At 50.8% G+C, this 17,487-nt stretch overlaps 8 protein-coding genes across 8 annotated transcripts; 4 read left to right on the forward strand and 4 right to left on the reverse strand.

The window, feature by feature from the left end:
* Window positions 1–1,155: 1,155 nt before the first annotated feature.
* NECHADRAFT_105961 (uncharacterized protein) lies at window positions 1,156–1,563 on the forward strand (the record flags this gene model as incomplete). Its single annotated transcript, XM_003052340.1, has 1 exon — window positions 1,156–1,563. One exon carries the CDS (start codon window positions 1,156–1,158, stop codon window positions 1,561–1,563), a length of 408 nt encoding a protein of 135 aa, XP_003052386.1.
* Window positions 1,564–2,340: 777 nt separating this feature from the next.
* Window positions 2,341–4,468, forward strand: NECHADRAFT_77287 (uncharacterized protein; the record flags this gene model as incomplete). Its single annotated transcript, XM_003052341.1, has 8 exons — window positions 2,341–2,496; window positions 2,547–2,765; window positions 2,829–2,879; window positions 2,939–3,224; window positions 3,275–3,395; window positions 3,450–3,695; window positions 3,760–3,975; window positions 4,027–4,468. The coding sequence occupies 8 exons, from the start codon at window positions 2,341–2,343 to the stop codon at window positions 4,466–4,468; spliced, it is 1,737 nt and encodes a 578-aa protein (XP_003052387.1).
* A 250-nt stretch (window positions 4,469–4,718) lies between these two features.
* NECHADRAFT_36119 (uncharacterized protein) lies at window positions 4,719–6,036 on the reverse strand (the record flags this gene model as incomplete). The annotated part of the gene is made up of 5 exons (XM_003052801.1): window positions 4,719–5,065; window positions 5,119–5,249; window positions 5,298–5,760; window positions 5,809–5,845; window positions 5,893–6,036. 5 exons carry the CDS (start codon window positions 6,034–6,036, stop codon window positions 4,719–4,721), a joined length of 1,122 nt encoding a protein of 373 aa, XP_003052847.1.
* A 1,480-nt stretch (window positions 6,037–7,516) lies between these two features.
* On the reverse strand, window positions 7,517–8,971 carry NECHADRAFT_99482 (uncharacterized protein; the record flags this gene model as incomplete). Its single annotated transcript, XM_003052802.1, has 2 exons — window positions 7,517–8,770; window positions 8,828–8,971. The coding sequence occupies 2 exons, from the start codon at window positions 8,969–8,971 to the stop codon at window positions 7,655–7,657; spliced, it is 1,260 nt and encodes a 419-aa protein (XP_003052848.1). The 3' UTR covers window positions 7,517–7,654.
* Window positions 8,972–9,761: 790 nt separating this feature from the next.
* Window positions 9,762–10,755, reverse strand: NECHADRAFT_77290 (uncharacterized protein; the record flags this gene model as incomplete). The annotated part of the gene is made up of 3 exons (XM_003052803.1): window positions 9,762–10,112; window positions 10,448–10,636; window positions 10,690–10,755. 3 exons carry the CDS (start codon window positions 10,753–10,755, stop codon window positions 9,762–9,764), a joined length of 606 nt encoding a protein of 201 aa, XP_003052849.1.
* Window positions 10,756–13,414: 2,659 nt separating this feature from the next.
* On the forward strand, window positions 13,415–14,556 carry NECHADRAFT_77291 (uncharacterized protein; the record flags this gene model as incomplete). The annotated part of the gene is made up of 2 exons (XM_003052342.1): window positions 13,415–13,472; window positions 13,502–14,556. The coding sequence occupies 2 exons, from the start codon at window positions 13,415–13,417 to the stop codon at window positions 14,554–14,556; spliced, it is 1,113 nt and encodes a 370-aa protein (XP_003052388.1).
* A 203-nt stretch (window positions 14,557–14,759) lies between these two features.
* Window positions 14,760–15,619, reverse strand: NECHADRAFT_35141 (uncharacterized protein; the record flags this gene model as incomplete). Its single annotated transcript, XM_003052804.1, has 2 exons — window positions 14,760–15,421; window positions 15,472–15,619. 2 exons carry the CDS (start codon window positions 15,617–15,619, stop codon window positions 14,760–14,762), a joined length of 810 nt encoding a protein of 269 aa, XP_003052850.1.
* Window positions 15,620–16,148: 529 nt separating this feature from the next.
* On the forward strand, window positions 16,149–17,431 carry NECHADRAFT_77293 (uncharacterized protein; the record flags this gene model as incomplete). Its single annotated transcript, XM_003052343.1, has 3 exons — window positions 16,149–16,602; window positions 16,790–17,081; window positions 17,140–17,431. The coding sequence occupies 3 exons, from the start codon at window positions 16,149–16,151 to the stop codon at window positions 17,429–17,431; spliced, it is 1,038 nt and encodes a 345-aa protein (XP_003052389.1).
* Window positions 17,432–17,487: the final 56 nt, after the last annotated feature.

The following is a 17,487-nucleotide window of genomic DNA, read 5'->3' on the forward strand; positions in this document are numbered from 1 at the left end:
CTAACTATAGACTATTACGGGAGTCCTTGCTGGCGGAGATCATTCAACGCCATTGAGCTTATGACGATCCTGCGTTTTCGCATGTGCCTTCACTGTGTGGCCTTTCGGATCTCTACATATAAGTGAAGATGGCCTGATGGTCTACTTGAATTCTGGAGAACCAGATCTGGCCACAAGACTAATATCGGAAGTTCGGAACGAAAGTGGGATCCGTGGCGACCTCACAGTGACTTGGCCGCTTAACTTGGAGGCCAACGCAGACTCTCTTGGTGCCAGCATGGCCGTGTACTTATTTGATGACTTCTCTTCAATCGCTACCGAATTATATCCAGCGTAAAGCGCCCAATCGAGTCTGCGGTACCAGTTCGCCGACCGATCTGCACCCTGCGAGACGGCCCGTCGGTTAAGACCCTAATGGAACCTTCCGCTTGCGATTGAGGGCGAGTGGCACTGGGACCTTGGGCCGAGACTGGGGTTGCCTTTTGATCCTCCTGCCAGTTAGGCGAATCCTTCGGAACACCAACTTCCTCGTATGAGAACTCGGCATTAATGGATGCCTGTTGCGTGCAGGAGCATTGGCTAGACTTTGAAATATATCTTGGCGAAGGACATGCAGCGCAGGGCCTCGTGGCAAGCAAACGAGTGGTGCTGGTACGAGTGAGTTCCGCCACTGGACCATCTTATCATACATATCCATTTCCGGGGAATGCCAAGCCATGGGTGTGGAGATTGATATGGCCTGAAGATCGCTTACACAGAAGAGGAATCCATCATTATTGGCCTGTGACTTGATGGCTTGAAACTTCACAACGAGTGCAGTGTTGCACGAGAGTCCGCCTATGGTGAGGAGTTCATTACCTTACCGAGTAGCAAGCAGGGATGTCTTCTTCAACTTCCTCTTTCGAAATGAGAAGCATGTATATGCATCCTTTGGAGAATCAGACCTCTTCTCGCCAAGGTTCAGAGAAATTTCAGGTTCGGTTAACGTGAACCGAGAGGATATAAAACCACCACGTTGCTCGTCATCAGGCTCTTGTCCCAGCACAACACTGCACCACCTCAGGCCCTCCCTCTGTGTGCCTTCTGACTCAGTTCCCCGAGCTTCTGCATTCTCTAAACATATCCTTCCTTCGGTCTTTCATCCTTGACCTCATCATGCGACCTCTTCCCTTACTGGTGGCCCTCCTACCTTCTCTGGGTGGAGCGGTAAAGTTCGAACTCATCAAGGGCACCTGCGACACTGGCTTCCATCCCGAAGTCCCGGGATCGTGGTCCTACGGCCTTATCAAGCGTGTCGGCGACGACGGATGCAAGGGCTGCAACCTCTCCATGGAACGCAAGGACGGCGTGTGGTACGGACGCAGCCCATGCAACCCATGCAACGGGGGTATTATCTACGAGTTCGTGCCCAACGGAAGTGGAAGGAACATCTACCGGGCGGGAAATCGGAACAAGATCATTGGTCATTGTGAGGGGAGAAACGGTCCCAACTCGGTCTGCAACGGCTGGAGCTATTCCTGTTCAGGCGCGATCCATTACCTCTGCTCGGTCGACGAGTGTTAAATGGGAGCGTACACAATGTACTGAGAATCTGCATTGTATGTATTATCCATCATAAGATCTTCACAAGCCGCTAACAGAGCAAGTGGCAGGATTTTCAGTAACACCTTGAGGGGGTCTTGAATACATAGGGGCAGGCATGACGTGATGTCGCTTCTAGCTTTATCATTACGACTACAAAATGCAAGATTTTCTGTATCTTAACAATATAGATGTGACGAAAGAGTGGTATGCTTATTGTTGTTTACCTGGAGTACTTGATAAGTGAGCGGCGCAGACAAGCGATCGGCACACTTTTTCCAATCTGTAAGGGGAAAACGCCAGCATTCGGGAGCGAGCTATTGGCGTATCTTTCACTCGGTAAAGAGGCCTCACATGTCCTGATTGAGCAGCAGTCTAGACCTCAAGGTGCGCCAAATGGTCTCGAAAAAGATCGATAGCCAGCCGCAAAGCAATAGCGTCTTCGTTAGTGCCGGATCAAGTTCCACAGCGGCGCCCCCCGCGAACCATCTAGACCTAGCAACGGGTGCGGGCCGTTGCTTAGTGGCGGGTCAAACTGCTAGGAAAAGCAAGGGTTCTCGTTTACAGCCAGCCATGTTGCAGATAGGAGGAAGCTGAAGAGAAAGTCTAGAGCTGCCAAGCGTGAGACTATCGGAAGATGTCCCTTTTTAGACGACAACAAGACTATATAAAATCTTGGATCGAGCCCAGTCCAGTTTTCCTCAAACCATCACAACTCGCTCTCATCCTTTTTCCATATTTATACCTCCACCATTCATCATGCTTACCGCCTCCGAGTTGGAAGAACTCCCCGTTCTCCCCGGCGACACCACTGCTGAGTTTCCTGCGGGAACCTACGCCGTCCCCTGCTACAAGAAGAAGGAACTTGAGGGTACTGGTCCCGAGATTGAAGATACCATCTGGTTCCATACGCAGGTATGCCAGCCTAACCAGACCTTTCTCTGCTCATGTTAATCGTCGGCCAGCCCCTCGATGCACACACCATCGAGCGAATCCACAGCCTCAGGCTCATAGCCGAGTCCCGTGATCAAGGTGAATGCGATGATGAACTTGCCGGCAACTGGACTTGGTTCGAGATTGCCATCCTCAAGAACAAGTACTCGAAGCAGCCTAGAATCAAGGACGGCATCAAGCTTGTTTGGGACAGTCACAAGAATCGCTTCCTAAGCAAGAAGTATGATTGGGTACGCTACTGGATGAGTTGCTTTTTAAAAAAAAAATCGAGAGACAGAACTGACAATCCTTAGGAGGAGGGTGCCGAGTTTACCAAAGATCATGACATTTTCCGACTTCTCGAGGTAAGCCTTCATCCTTCTGTCAACAGCTTGGATTGACTTGATGACTGACTTTTGCGAAGGAGGGCAACTGCATCGCAGTTCGTCTATGTGCCCGTTTCCCGGGTTGGAAAATCAAGGCCCGAACAGGTTATCTGGTCCTCGACATTGCTGCGCCGGTTGCTCGAGATCCGCTCGAGTTTGGCCAGACAAAGGAGACGGTCCTCAGCATCCAGGAGGTCTTCCAGGAGGTTAACAGCAGCATGTTCTCGGACTCGATGCAAATATCTACGCCTCCCAAAGATCTTCTGTTCCGTGCTGAGATGTTGACGTCGGCCGGTGATAAGCCCCTGCGTGTTTTGTCGCTAGGTAAGATACAAACATAGTGTCCGTTCCATTACCGCCGCTAATTTGTACAGATGGTGGCGGTGTTCGCGGTGTTGCGGCTCTGATGCATCTCGATGCCATCATGAAGAAGCTTGCTCCAGGCAAGAAGCCATGCGAGGTGTTTGACCTGATCGGCGGTACCAGCACAGGAGGGTATGTTATTTCTATTCTACTCTTCTGTTGAGTCAAGGCTAATGTCGTCGCCAGCTTCATCGCCATTATGCTTGGACGTCTGCAAATGACAGTCAAAGACTGCCTTGCTAGCTACAAAAAGTTCATGAACATTGTCTTCTCTTCCAAGCGGTGGACAAAGGCTAGTCTGATCGCTACTGGCTCCAAGTGGGACGCCAGCGCTCTGGAAGGTTGCATCAAGGATCTTGTGAAGGAGCAGCTCGGTCGAAACCCTGATGATGTGCTTCTCCTTGACGAGGAGTCTTCAAAGACCTGCAAGGTGTAAGTGGCTCAAAGCTTCTCGTCTTTTTGGTGGTATGGCGCTGACAAGGTATGATAATGATAGATTCGTGATGGCCACAAAGAAGGACGGCGCAAACAACCAAGCACCCATGGTCTTCCGTTCCTACGAGAACCCCCTGGAAAAGTCGGCTCTTCCAGGAATCAAACTGTGGGAGGCGGCTCGCGCAACTTCTGCCGCTCCCATGTATTTTGCTCCCCTCAAGGTTGATGGCCACGAGTTCCTCGATGGTGGGCTCCAAGCCAACAACCCCCTTGGATGGTGAGTCAATCACTCTCCTGTGTAGATATAGCTAGAGTCTGACATTTCTAGGTTGTGGAACGAAATTCTTAGTGTCTTTGGCCCTGCTCGTTCAACAAACTGCTTCCTCAGCATCGGAACCGGCATCCCAGCACCCAAATCAGTCGGCGACGTGCGCAACGTGAAAGGTTTCGCCGAGAGCATCGCCGGCATCGCCACCAACAGCGACATCACAAACATTCTCTTCCGCTCTCTCATCAACGCCTTTGCTCCCAAACCGATGGGCAAGAAGTACTGGAGGTTCAACGTCGGCGACGGACTTCCCGACTACGTCGAGGAGGATGGCGTGTGGAAGTGGAAGATGCTTGGACAGCGGGTTGAGGAGGATATTGGAGAGTTGGACGACGTCAAGGCCATTGACCGGACTATTACCAACGCAGAAAAGTATATCTTGGAACCTGGTGCGCAGAAGATGATTGAGGAGTGCGCCAACGCCTTGCAGGAGGAGCTCTAATGGAAGTTATTTCACTCCATTCCATACCCAAAGTCCGTGGTCTTTGTATAGGTAGATCAAGGCAGCTCTATGTAATAGATGATTTCAAATGTTTCAAAGTGGGAGCTCCTGGGACGTGCAACTAAGCAACTGGCATCACTCTTGTTAGTTTTACGTAGCCAAGTATCTTTCCATGTGAGCTGAAAGAAGGGTTGCATTCAACGTAAGAACAAAGAAGACTGTATTCATAGAATATCATACGCAAAAAGAATCACCCTCTCAAGTGACAAGCAGGCACTATCTTCACCACCGTATCGTTCCTTACATGAATCCCCTCCATATCTCCCTCACCACTGCTCGAGCTCCGCGAGCTGCGCGGGTGAGAAGATATAACCGTCTGGATCGGCTCAGCCCCATGTCCCTGCTCCAGATCCGCTAGCTGATGCGTCGAGCTTGACTCGTCGTTTCCCTTCTCCTTGTTCGTCCGTATGTGAATCGTGGCTAGCTTCATGTGGTGGCTGCGCGTCGCTCTGCTGGTGTGGTGGCGGCTGCTAAAGGAGCTAAGGAACGACTTTGGGAGGATGAGGCTGAAGACGGGACGGAGGAGAGGGAAGCAAGCTGGGTTGGGTTAGCTATGGAACGGGAGGTTGAGGTGGGAAGTGTTAGTTTACAAGAGACGATGGCGACGTTGACCTCAACGTCTCCCCAGATAAAGTTGAGGGCAACGTCGCGAGGCATTTGTGTAGTCTTTTCATCATACGTGATCGACTCGATGAGGACGATTATCGAGGCAACACAGACACTGCATCGTCAGCTGATTGTACATCAAGTGATGGGCGGAGTGGCCTACACAGAGCCGATCAGGAAGAGGCCGATGACAGCCAGCTTCTTTCCAAGTCTCATATGCAGCTTCCTAACCTCAATGATAGGCAAGATGAGTATTATAATATCCATGACAAAATGGGTCAAGACCGTCCCAAAGAAGAACTGCGACTCGTCAATGCCGCAGCGGCCATTGATAGACTTGTCCCAAAAGAACTTGAGCGGGATACACTGCAGCGAGACCATGAATATTCGGAGGAGAATCCAGGCGAGAGAGGCCGTTAGCATGATCTGGATCGGCACCCTGATCGATGAGTGTTTGAAGAGGCGCCAGTAGAGGCTTAGGATGGTGAACTTGGACGACGCGATGGAGAAGGCGTAGCAGTACTCTGTGCACAGCATGAGGAGCCTGTTGTACAGGAGGATGCGCTCTCTCTGCTGGTTGGAGAGAGTCGGATCGAGTTCCTGGCCGAGATACCAGTCGATAGCCCCTAGATTGGTCAACACTGACGATCAGTATTAGCTGTCGGGGGCCTTACAAACGATGATGACGCTGTTGTACGCGCTGCCAAACACCTAGAGACTGTAAGTGCAAGCTCCACCGGCAATACAACCACACTCACAAATGCAGAGACACAAAAGTAATCATCGAACCACCAGGTCTGCTTCGTTAGTCGCCGCGCGTAGATCCTCAGGATCACCGCGATGAGGGCTGCTCCCCAAGTGATCGACACGGCAGCGTAGGCGTTGTTTTGAAGTCCAGGCATTGTTTGAGTTACGACTCACGAGGACGCGACCATCAAATGGAGGGGTCAAAGATTATATTACCTCTGCAGAATGAAAGAAAGGCTTTCATGGTAGAATGATAAGGCAAGGCGCCCGAAACACAGAACGAGGCAACGACATTAAGGCAGAGTCAATCTTTGAGCGGGCTGTGCGGGGGATCATCAGCATTTTCTACGACACGTTATCACCCAACTCGAGTTGGCCTTGCGGGGGAGGGTCTTGGCCAAAGCTGTTGCAGGACAACCTGGCTATCGCTCGCATCGAAAGGCTTGGCTATTGAGTCTAGAAGCACTGCATCAGGGGGCAGAGATAAGGTTCTTGCGGGGGAGGGTCACCACCATGTTCTGTTTGGGGAAGGTCTCGATTATGGAGCCTTTGATAGAAATCTTGGGAAATCAAGGGTCCTTGTCAGGCCTTGGGGGGGACCAAGGCACACCAAGACAACGAGGCTTTGGAGGGCCTCACTTGGCTGTTACACTGCAGGTTGAAAATCGCAGTGCATGGCCCCACGCCCGGGTAAGGCGGCTTCTGCCAAATATGCACCTTTCGATTGGCTGGGATTGCATTTCTAGAAGCCCATGCTGACTCGGTTCCATGCCGTGTTACCAGAAAACAGGTTTTTGAAAACAGGGCGGGACAAGGCTTAGTCCTTGGCGAGCGCAATGATAAGGTCTTGTTTTCAGCTCTGCTGCAAGAGGGAGATGGTTGCCGGTTTACGGCTGGTGCCTTGAGCTTCAGGAAAGCCAGCAATGTCCAAGAAACGACGAATACCCCTGTATCCCCCGCACGTTTGATCTTCATGCGACTGTGGTAGTACGAGGTGACGTACCGCTACCTTTTCGTTCGCTTTAGCTATGCTGTCTAAACGTATGTCATCGTTCTTGATTAAGCACAACTAATAGCTTTATTCTAAGCACCCTACATGCAACCACTCTGACACTACAGAATTACGAATTACCCCTACCCTAGGCTATGGAGATATCAACTGGATAACCATCCTGATAATTGGACTGCAGCGGTTTTCCAAATGAACCCTGCTGCTGTTGCATGCCATGCGAGCTCCACACAATGAACGAACGAAAGCTCCCTCGAGGTGAACGACTCATTGCCTCCATCTGATTACCCAGTCCCCTTCGCAAAGCTTGGTTTGGCAACCTGTCCCCGCATAATAGTTTCACCACCTTATCGTGTTCTACAGCATTGGACTTTAATGCCATCATGTATTAAGAACTGTGTTTGGCTATTGTAGCTGACGAGCTATCTCAGACTCGCTATGAAGGATAATATAGTGACCGATGGCTTCTTGTCATCATTACAGACAACAATAGTTGGGGCTCATAAGGATGGAATTGACAAGGTACTGGTTTAGGCGTGGCCACAGTCCTGATTCAACATTTCACGATAGAACACACGGGCTATCCAGGAGGCTACCAGAGCAGGTTGTTTGGGCAAGGTTTAAATGGGTCAGGCTCAGAGGTGGGTTTCATGTGGTAGTGTCCTGATGCTATCCTACCAAGCTAGTGTTGAGGCTTAGATATTCGTATTGAATATAAATCCGGGCTCTATTAAAGTCTTACCGAGAGCAGCCAAACCAAGGCGCTAAGCCAAACACTGTTGGTGAGCAAACTCCAGCACTGCCCAATCCATCACAGGCCTCCATCGGTGCGGTAATAATGCCATGACGGCAGCAAACTCAGACTCGGGGGCCCCATCTACCCACCAGAATTGTCGACTCTTTTTAACAAGCATGAAAAAGTACCCTAGAATGGCCAATGCTCTAGGGTCCTTGGCTCCCAGAAGGTCAACGTATCGAGTGGACACGGTGATGAAGAAGAGGAGCGGCGTTGTATGCTCCAGGTCGCAGTAGAGTGATGAGAGCAAAGCCACAGCCTGACCGTAAGCCAGGAGTGATTCCTCGTCAGAAGGACCCAGCGGATCGATATATTCCAGTAGAAAGTTGAACTTGCCACCGACTTCCCTCTCCATAATCTCGTGCTGGAGCCTGTCAATCCCTGCAAGTCTTCGGCATAGATCCGAATCTGGGCTGAAGAAGCGGGCCATCCGAACGACTTGCATCGTCATGTGAAATGAGCGGAACCAGTGAACAGGCAGTCGGTGGTCACCATTATCTGAGCTTAGCAATGAATGGTTTACGCCTGAGTGGAAAGTCACCAAGGCGCAGGTTGCGACGATGCTCGCAGCATTGGTGTCGTTGAATCCTGCCCTGAGCTGCTCTCTGTGACGTTTTATCGCGCGAGCCATGAACCTGTGAGAGGCGTCACGCAGAGCCTCGTCGTGCTTGTGGTGACGTCGCAGATGAAAGGCCGAAAAGCCGAGGAGAGCATCCATGACAGGCGGTGATTGCGACGCTTCTTGCACTATCCAGAAAGCCCAGGACATTTGCACGTCGGTCGACCGTGTCGTCATCTCTAGATAGTGGCAGAACAGACGGAGATCTAGCAGGCGATCTTCTGGGGATCCGACGCCCTCAGGGAAGAGACTTTGCGAGGGCACTATGCTGCTCGGGATGCTCGAGGGATCCGTCTGTGTTGAGGGCGCTGGTGAAACTGTAAATCCATCTCGGGCCTCATGTAGGCTAGGGAGAATCTTGGGTGATTCATCCGGGCGATTGATCAAACAGCGCCAGGTGTCGAAATATTCGCAAGCGACGTCCCTCTTGGTGCAGACATTGCAGGCGGGCCGGACCTCGTCGCACTTGAAAGGGCATTCGTAAGTCTCTCGTCTATTCCGGCAGCTGGAACACGCACATACCTTTACCCGGCGGCTTTTGCAGGGTCTGCAACCCCCTCTAGACTTATGATGTCGTCGACGCGATCGGCCCTCGGGACGGGGCCGGGACCCGGTGCATGGGGTCTTGTCGGCCGTTTGTGGCTGGTCGACTTTGTCCGGAATCATGGTGGTGGGAGACATGATCAAGTGACACCTTTCCAAGTAGACAAGAATGACAAATATAGGGGTCTTAGATGCATTTCTCGGCGCGAAATCAGGGGCAAGACGGTTCTTAACCAGGACCGCGCCAATGACGACGACAATCGTGGCTCAGCACCCGGCAGATTTCGTGGTAAGGCTTAGCCCAGCAATTAGAGTTTCCGACTTCAGGGGGAAATTGAGACGGCACCAGAAATCTCAGAATGCCTTACCCTGCATTTCTCGGATGCCTCGGGATGCACTACGTCATTCTCGTTGACATAAAAGGATAAATCTTAAGCATAAGTCGTTCATGTCCTTAACAATGTTTGGTCTTATATGGCAGGTTTTGTGTCAGGCTTATGGCCAGCCCAGCCCAGCAGTCCCTGCGGACTTAACACTCTGCCTCCGGCTTAAAGACGATCTTCGGGCTCAGTTAGCCCATCGAGGGCCGGGCTGCAACTATAACAAAGAACAGATCTTCAATACATTATAACATCATGACCTGATGCTAACACAGTAGACGGCTTAAAGACGATATCCGGGCAATGAGCGAATCAAGGGATTATCTTACTGCTACCCAAGTATGCTATGATTGTAAGGAGTGAATCAAATCCAAAAGGTGTCTCAACTTGTGACGATGCGTTGTTTTAAGCATCACCGAGGGCTGTCCAAGCAAGTCATGTTGAATGACCACTTAGCCCGGTCCCCCTCACCAAGGCCACGCAATTCCTCCCCGGCACACCACTACCATGGCTGAACAAACTCGAAAAATGACTCAAGGGGGACCGGCAACAGCTCGAGCGGTGTTTACAGCGATGACAAACCCGTCCATGCTGTCATGGGTATTCAGTTTGTTCAGCACGACTTTGCCGTCAACGCGGAGGCTGATGAAGCGTGTGTGGCCTTCGTTTGTGCTGTTTCTTCTCTCAAACCTCATGGTGAAGCGAGGATCCGCATCGCTGAGGGCGTTGATGAGGTCCACCGTGTTGTCGTGACAACTACGGGGGCCCCAGATGGCGTTGCCGTTGAAGAGAAGGGTGCCGTTGAAGATGTGGCCTTCAAGAGAATGACTCTTGGGCTCGGTCCAGATTCTGAAGTCGTCAGACATGATGATGGTACTCCATGTCTGAAGTTAGAAAACGCGTAAACAACTTGTTGGTCGAGATAGCATACGAACCTGAGTACTTGTGTGGTAAACAGGGGAAAGGGGTCAAACAGCTAGGTAGCTTCTTAAAGGCAGAGAGAGGGATGATGGTTCTGATTCTTGCTTGATAAATCGACGATAAAAATTGCCTTTATATACTCGGCCTCCGTCCGATGAACTTCATTAGAGGAGCTTTGCAACAACTTCAAAGCGGCATCGTGTAGGCCTCCATTAACATCCGACTCTTTTGGAAATGGCTGACTAACCCGTGTCTTACTCGTGCATATGCATCTCGACATTCTGGTCTCTACACATACAATTGAACTCATGAGCAAATATTTACCCTCAGGACTCCACACCTTCACGGTAGAGGCCGTCTTGGCAGAAGTGCCATACTCGGCCTGCACCCTGTGCATGCCTGCGTTGCACCGCACCGGCTTGAGCCAGTCAACCTCATGGCAACTGAATTCCGACAGGTAATGTGGGGTTGAGAGACTTGCTTTCAGCTAGCCACCATCAGTTGCAGCTAGCAGCAATGACATGATGGCCCAGTAAATACTTTGATCTTCGGCCGAAGTGAAAGTTGAGGTTGTCCTTTATACCTCGTTGTCTCACAAGAGGCCATTGAGATTCACGTGCTGCGAAAGCGCCACTCACCATCAAAACCGACGGTGGCCTTTCTTAGTAGTCCAAAGTGATGTGTTTCCATCGCTCCGTCATCTTGATTTGCGTCGACGGTCAGCCACGAACAGCAACTAAGGGACGATCTGCTGGGCCTTCCCCGGTCCAGCTTCCAATAAGAGAGTGCCTGCCTTGGTAGTTACACAAAACAGTTCTCTCTCCCCGCATCTCGTAACAGAATGCATATAGGCCTTTCCGGTCGTTGGCTGGCTGTTGTGGAACGGCTCGGCCCGCTCTGACTTTACTGGCACATGGCTGTTACCAATAACGTACCGCCCACCTCTGGGCTCATGCTAAGCAATTTGCTTAAGCACCAGGCCCAAATCACCAGCAAATTGCCATCCTTCAAGTTCAGCTGGCATGCACATCATTGCTTGCCGTCCCTCTATATGCAACGTGAACGCGCGTTTCCTCCCCGCCATCCCGCCCCATACAGACGAACATGCAGTGCAGATACGAGCTTTCGGATCTACCAAAACAGGCAGCTAGGCCTGGCATAGAAAGGAACATAGCAGGTGAGGAGCAAGCATCCGGGATAAACCGTCTTGGCCTCAGTTCAACAAAAGGGTTTCATTAGCACATGGTCTTCAAAACAGGCTCCGAGGGCTGAAATGGCTGCAGCCGGTCAAAGGAGATGCGTCTCTGGTGAAACTTTCTATGAAGCTATTTCCTAAGGTTGAAGCTAGGTGTCTGAGTAAAACTTGAACAGATCGAATTAGTCTGCGGTTGGCATATCTTGAAGGCTTTGCTTGCTGTTTAGAAGATTTACCTATTCGCATTTGACATCGTCCATCTGCTCTAATGGATCACATCATGAGAAGAATGGCAAATTCTCGTCTTGATCCACCCTAATTGCTATGAGTACTTAATGTGTAATGCATTGAGTGTCTGCAAGACCTCTGCCACGGATCCCAATCCGATTCCCCGACGGATAGTCCTCCCTTCTGGTGATGCTGTCTCACACTCAACGCTCCATGCCCTGTGTTGAAAACATGTCCATGTGTAAAAAGCCAGATCGAGCCATTCTCTTCTTTTCTCTTTCCTCGCCTACATGAAATTGCATTCCTACTTCTAGCACGGCAGAGACCGGCGATTGAGATGGCGTTGCTGCATATCCCACTACCCAGCAATCCTATTGGCCTGACAAGGTACGCCTAGGAACAAGCAGCTCTCAGCTGCTCAAGCCTCTCCATGCGCAACCCCCGAAAAGGTGCTGCTGGTCAAGTTGTTGTCTGCCGCGACGCCTTTTTACTATCTCGACAGCCAATGTCTCAGCCACTCCAAGGGTCCATCACTCCATGAATGACATCCTGCGCCAAATGTCTCACTACGTGACCTGCAAGCGCACACAAACAACATCGTCACTTGGTTGCTGGTTCTGTTAGAGTTCACCATGACGCCAAGAATGCAGTACCTAGTGCGGTAGCTGATGTACCTCTTTTCACCACTTCAGTATCCTCTCCGTATTGAAAAAGTGCGGAGGGGCCTCGCACGCGCTTTACCGGACTTTAGGGAGTATGGCAGGCATGACAGTTAACGCGCCATCGCTGGTGCCGAGTCACTCGTCGCAAGCCACAGACCGCCTGTTCAGTGGAATCTAGCCTGACCATTTCTGTCAAGGTAGCTCATCTATAACTGCTGGTTTTCATTGGGCTGACTATTACAAATGCACCACTTCTAAGAAATCCTTGTCCATGACCATAACCTCGTTTTCGTTAATCGACTTGACAGTGAAAGTGATGAAATGAGACATTGCCGTCTTTCTACAGCCATAGAAAAGGGAGTCATCGTTGGCTTTCAGTCCATGCTGGACTTGGGCATCTCCAATGTCCGGAGCGCCCTCACAGCAGAGAAGGTATACGAGTGACTATGCTCGAATCCCCGGGTGCCCGTTTCGCCGAATCCCATACGGGGGTATATAGTTGTGAACCCTAAGAGCCTAGTCCTGCTATTTTATAAGGTAACCAACGGGGCTAGGGAGTCTCAGAAGCAGGCCCGCTTGGGCATCTGAGCCCGAGCTCAGTGAGAAACTGAAAGGGATCTTGGTGTTCTTGAGATTTGTCTCCGGTGCTTCAGTTGAGGGCGACTTAAGGAGGAGATAAACAACATTTATAGAACGGATAATAATACCAACCCTGAGGAGCAGGTAACTGAAGATTATTATTATTAAATAGTTTTAATAATACTAGTTAAATATAGTTTTATAAATAAAAAGTATTAATAAAAGTCTAAAAATAAATTAAATATAATTAAATATAAATATTAATTATTTATAACGCTTTAATATATAATAAACTATATACTTACTATATAAATACTCGGCTCGGCTTGCTATTTTCCTACCTACGCTACTTACTAAGCCTCGCAGTAAGCCCTGTATTTTAACTTCAAGACTAACTCGGATAAGAATAAATATTTTTAAACCCCTAACCCACACATACCTACCGCGCAGCACGCCAGAGACAATTCAGTCAGGCTTCTGCGATGGCGCATGCTATACGCTTCCATCGCAAGTCTCGAACTGGCTGCGCTGGATGCAAGCTGCGACGGGTCAAGGCAAGCCAGATGATCACCCCAGCCCTGACCGAGACTAACATGGCATCATGTCAAGTGTGATGAGGCCAAGCCGCAGTGTGCCGGCTGCGCCCGGCGAGGAGAAGAGTGCTTGTATGTCTCTTCGAGCCGCCCAGAGACGGCCCAGAGCCGAGGTAGTCCTGCTTCGGATGCTGCCACTGCCGTTTCCGAAACACAAGGCGCCGCCGAGCCGTTGTTGGCCACACCGTCCCTCGACGAGACGGCCGCAGGGTCCAACTATGGCGCAAAGCACCTTCTCGATCTCCGCATGATGCACCATTATTGTATCTTCACAGCCGAGAGCTTTGCCGCCGAATTCTCACAGGATATCGCCTCAATATTGAAGGTCGAACTTCCGCGCCTTGCCTACCAGCATGAGTTTCTCATGGACGCCATCCTCCTCGTGGCCATGGTCCATCTCGGCTGCACGGAACCAGAGCTCCTTCAGACCCTTCCCATCTACCTCTACCGAGACCAAGCATTACGCACACTGCGCCAAGCCATTAGCTGCATAACCGACTCAAGCATCACGGCAGTAAAAGGCGCGTCCGTCTTGCTTGCGACTGTCTCTTTCGCCACAGACCGAGTATCTCAGCAATCCGGTTTATGGCTGACCAATTGGCTAACACTTGCCCACGGGCGACGGAATATCCACCTGCAGCCAACTGTCGTAGAGGGCCAGGCGAGGAAACTATCTGGTGCCAGCTTATACGGGTCCTTCAATGATGTACCAGAATCAGACCGCATTGCCAGCGGCATCGTGCGCGCGATTCAGAGGGATCGAAACATCCACGGCGACGAGATGTGTCTTGACACCCTTCACAGAGCCGCGACAGAGGTGAGCCGGCTCATCTCGGCATTGGAGTCTCCCCGCGATAAGCTATGGCTTGCAAAGCAGATCAAAGCATGGGCCTTTGATGTTATAGATCCCAGGTTTTTGGAATTGGTCCGACAAGAGAGGCCATGTGCGTTGGTAATCCTCTCGCACTACTTGGCCGTGTTCGGCCTGTTGCCTCGCACATGGGTGTATGATGGGCTTGTCAGCCACGACATGGAACTTATGGCCGACAAGTTGGGTCTGGAGTGGGAGGATTGCATAGTGTTGCCAAAGATGGTCTTGCATGTTGAAGGCCGTGAGGCGTTGACCGAGCTGTTGCTGAGCTGTCTATAATGCTTCCCGTGTTGTATTAATGCTTGATGAGTGACAAATCTATAGAAAAAAAGGAAAAACAACGAAAAAGAAAAACAAAAGAAAAAGTCTCAGGCCCTTCCCTTCACGGCGCATCTCTTATTATCCGATATTTTAAAAAGTCTATCATGAACACATGCAGTCTCGCACTCTACCCCTTTCACCTTTTTGTCGCTAGTTACCTCTCACAGCTCCTCTCCCTCCAGCGAGTTCATGTCCTTGGGTGTCCGGATGTACTCGGACGGGTGAAGATAAATCAGAGCCGCCATGACACCAAACATCAAGAGAGAGTCACAGATGTAGATGTAAGCTTCGCTAGTCATCATGGGCGAATCGTGATCTCCTGTGAACTCGACGAAGCGGAAAACGGACCGGATGAAGATCAAGGCGCTGGTCAAGAACAGGACTTGCATCACTCCTCTCCATCCACCTTTGCTGCTATACGCATCTAGCCGAAAGGTTGTCGGTGTCGGGTTCGCGTCCAGTCGTCGATAGAAGAGGGCGGCGGAAAATACGAACAGGCCGAAGAAGATGAGCTGGATGGCCAAGCCGACCAGGATGATGGCCTTGCCCAAGCTAAAGTTGCTCGACAACATGCCCGAGCCTGCAATCTGGATGATGAAGGATAAGATGTCTCCGCCGACAAAGATCTTTGTCAGCCAAGTTGGCCGCACCGGAAGGTAGGCCTCTGCGCGGACGAGGACCACCAGCCGGCCTAGGACCATGTAAATGGACGCTGCCAAGAGAGCGGGTGCGACAAGGATGACAAGAGTCTGTATAATGAAGAATGTGAGGTTTTCGAGGTCTTTGCTGCCTAGATAGCGTGTTACATAGCCGGCAATCTCGACTGTCGAAGTGGTTAGCGGAAGAAGCGAGTGCAGAGGGAGGGGGACATACGGGCACCACCAATGACAAGAGGGATAAAGTACCAAGTTTTTCGTGTAAAGAGGAGAACGGCATGCCAAAGAGTAGCAACGGTGAAGAGAAGAAGAAAAATAATGGCAGCCACAGGGCTAGGGTCGTAAGTCCAGGGGTTGTTGGCCATGGTGAAGAGATTGAGGGAAGTCTGCACTGGTAAGGAAGGGTTCGGGATGAAAGGCCAAGAAAAGATAGATGAGAATAGAAAAAAAAGAAACCCAATCGAACTGTCTGCCTTAAGTACGCAAGCCATGAGAGCAATGGGGGGATACTATGTGGATGGTAGACTCGTACTTCGCACTCCGCTTATCGCACTTCGCATCTCGCATTTCGCATTTCGCATAGGTGGATCCCAGAAACACTCATCCCATTGGCTTAGCTCAAAGGGATCGTTGCGCAAGTGGATAAAAGCGAGGGGGGATGAATGAAGCACCAACCCTAGAGGGGATGGATGAAATGCAGGAGTATTGCCTACGGTGGATATCTGTATCATCGTCGGCTATTAATAGGGGGAGAGAAATAAAAAAGGAAATGAGGAGACGTCTTAGAGAGATACCACTCTTGAAAGGCCAGAGGCCGCGACAGACCAGGTCCCAGATCTCAAGTCCATTCTCAACTATCAACACTACTTTGAAGACTTGATCAGCGTTCACATAATGGTGAATTTGATACCAAGCTCAATGCTTCAGCCATCACCACTCCTCACGAGACACCCGAGCCCGACTCCGTCAACAGCCATCGTGCCACGTTCCGCACACGTCAAGCGCCGTGCTGTCCGGTCACAAGGCAAGCGACACAAGGATAAAGGCGACAAAGGGATTAATACAAGAAGGAAACGCGACGGCCAAGATGGAGTGCCAAGAAAGAGAAAGCATACTCCTCGGAAGAGCGCCGTGACGGAATCACATTCGCGCGAGGAGGAAGCAAACCCGTTGCCTACACCCTCAGATATCGACAATTTAAAATCCATCGCCAGTTCAGACTGCCTCTGCTGCAACGGCTTCGACTATAGCGCTTCTAACTTTCTTTGTTTTGCGCCAGAACAGTCAACTTTTATGGCCCATGGCCTGGGTATCATCAGTCATGCCCAATCTGGGGTAGTCCTCCTGAGTATGTGCAGCGACGCTGCAAGGTTAGTCATCATCGACATAGTCATCCGGAACGCCTTTGAATATCCGTACCTGATTGATCAGCTATTCGCCATAACCGCCGATCATCTAGCCAGGCTCTTGATTACCAACGTTCAGCCCTGGGGCTCCAAACTCGCGCTTTGACTACGCTTAACGGCGAGGCTCAGGCATGACGCAAGAGATAGCGGAGAAGAATCCGATTCCCCGACTGCCCCATTCTTTCCTCTTAAGCCTCCATGTTCTTTACCTCACGTTTACGCGGGACCACACCTACGACTTGTTCATTGAGCACTTTATCCAGGCCGTCCATCTCTACCGAGGAGTTCGGACTCTCGCCGCCCTGAACTATAGCCTTGCTGTTGATTCGCCCCTTGGCCCCTTTTTGGCCATGGGCTATGACGCTGGCGTCTCTGAACCTACCAGGACAGAGTGCACTAGGCTTGTCGAGTTCATTGACTCGTCCGATGCTGACTTCACGACAATTTCTAGCTGCAGAGATGCCGCTCGGAAACTCTAGTGGGTTTGACATTCATGCTACCTTGACGGGGGAGCAGCGTGCCCTAACAGCAGTGGTCTACCCGGCTCTGTTGACCGAGGAATACATAACTACTCTGCGAAAGTGTCGCCTAGAAACCATCGTGACCCTGGCACATGATGGCATCTTACTACACCTGTGTCGTCACGTTTGGGTCATTGGTGATGCTGGGGAGTTTCTGATTGGACTTATTGCTCGGCGTCTAGGGCCTTGGTGGCATGAGGCACTGAAATGGCCTTTGGAGGTTGTGGCGTCGGAAGTATATCCAAGTTGACGACGGATTAATAGTGAAACAGGGGCGCGAAATAAAAGCAAAATCGGGGGGATTGG

The sequence above is a fragment of the Fusarium vanettenii genome (assembly GCF_000151355.1).
Source record: "Fusarium vanettenii 77-13-4 chromosome 3 genomic scaffold NECHAsca_2_chr3_3_0, whole genome shotgun sequence".
In the NCBI taxonomy this organism is placed as follows: domain Eukaryota; kingdom Fungi; phylum Ascomycota; class Sordariomycetes; order Hypocreales; family Nectriaceae; genus Fusarium; species Fusarium vanettenii.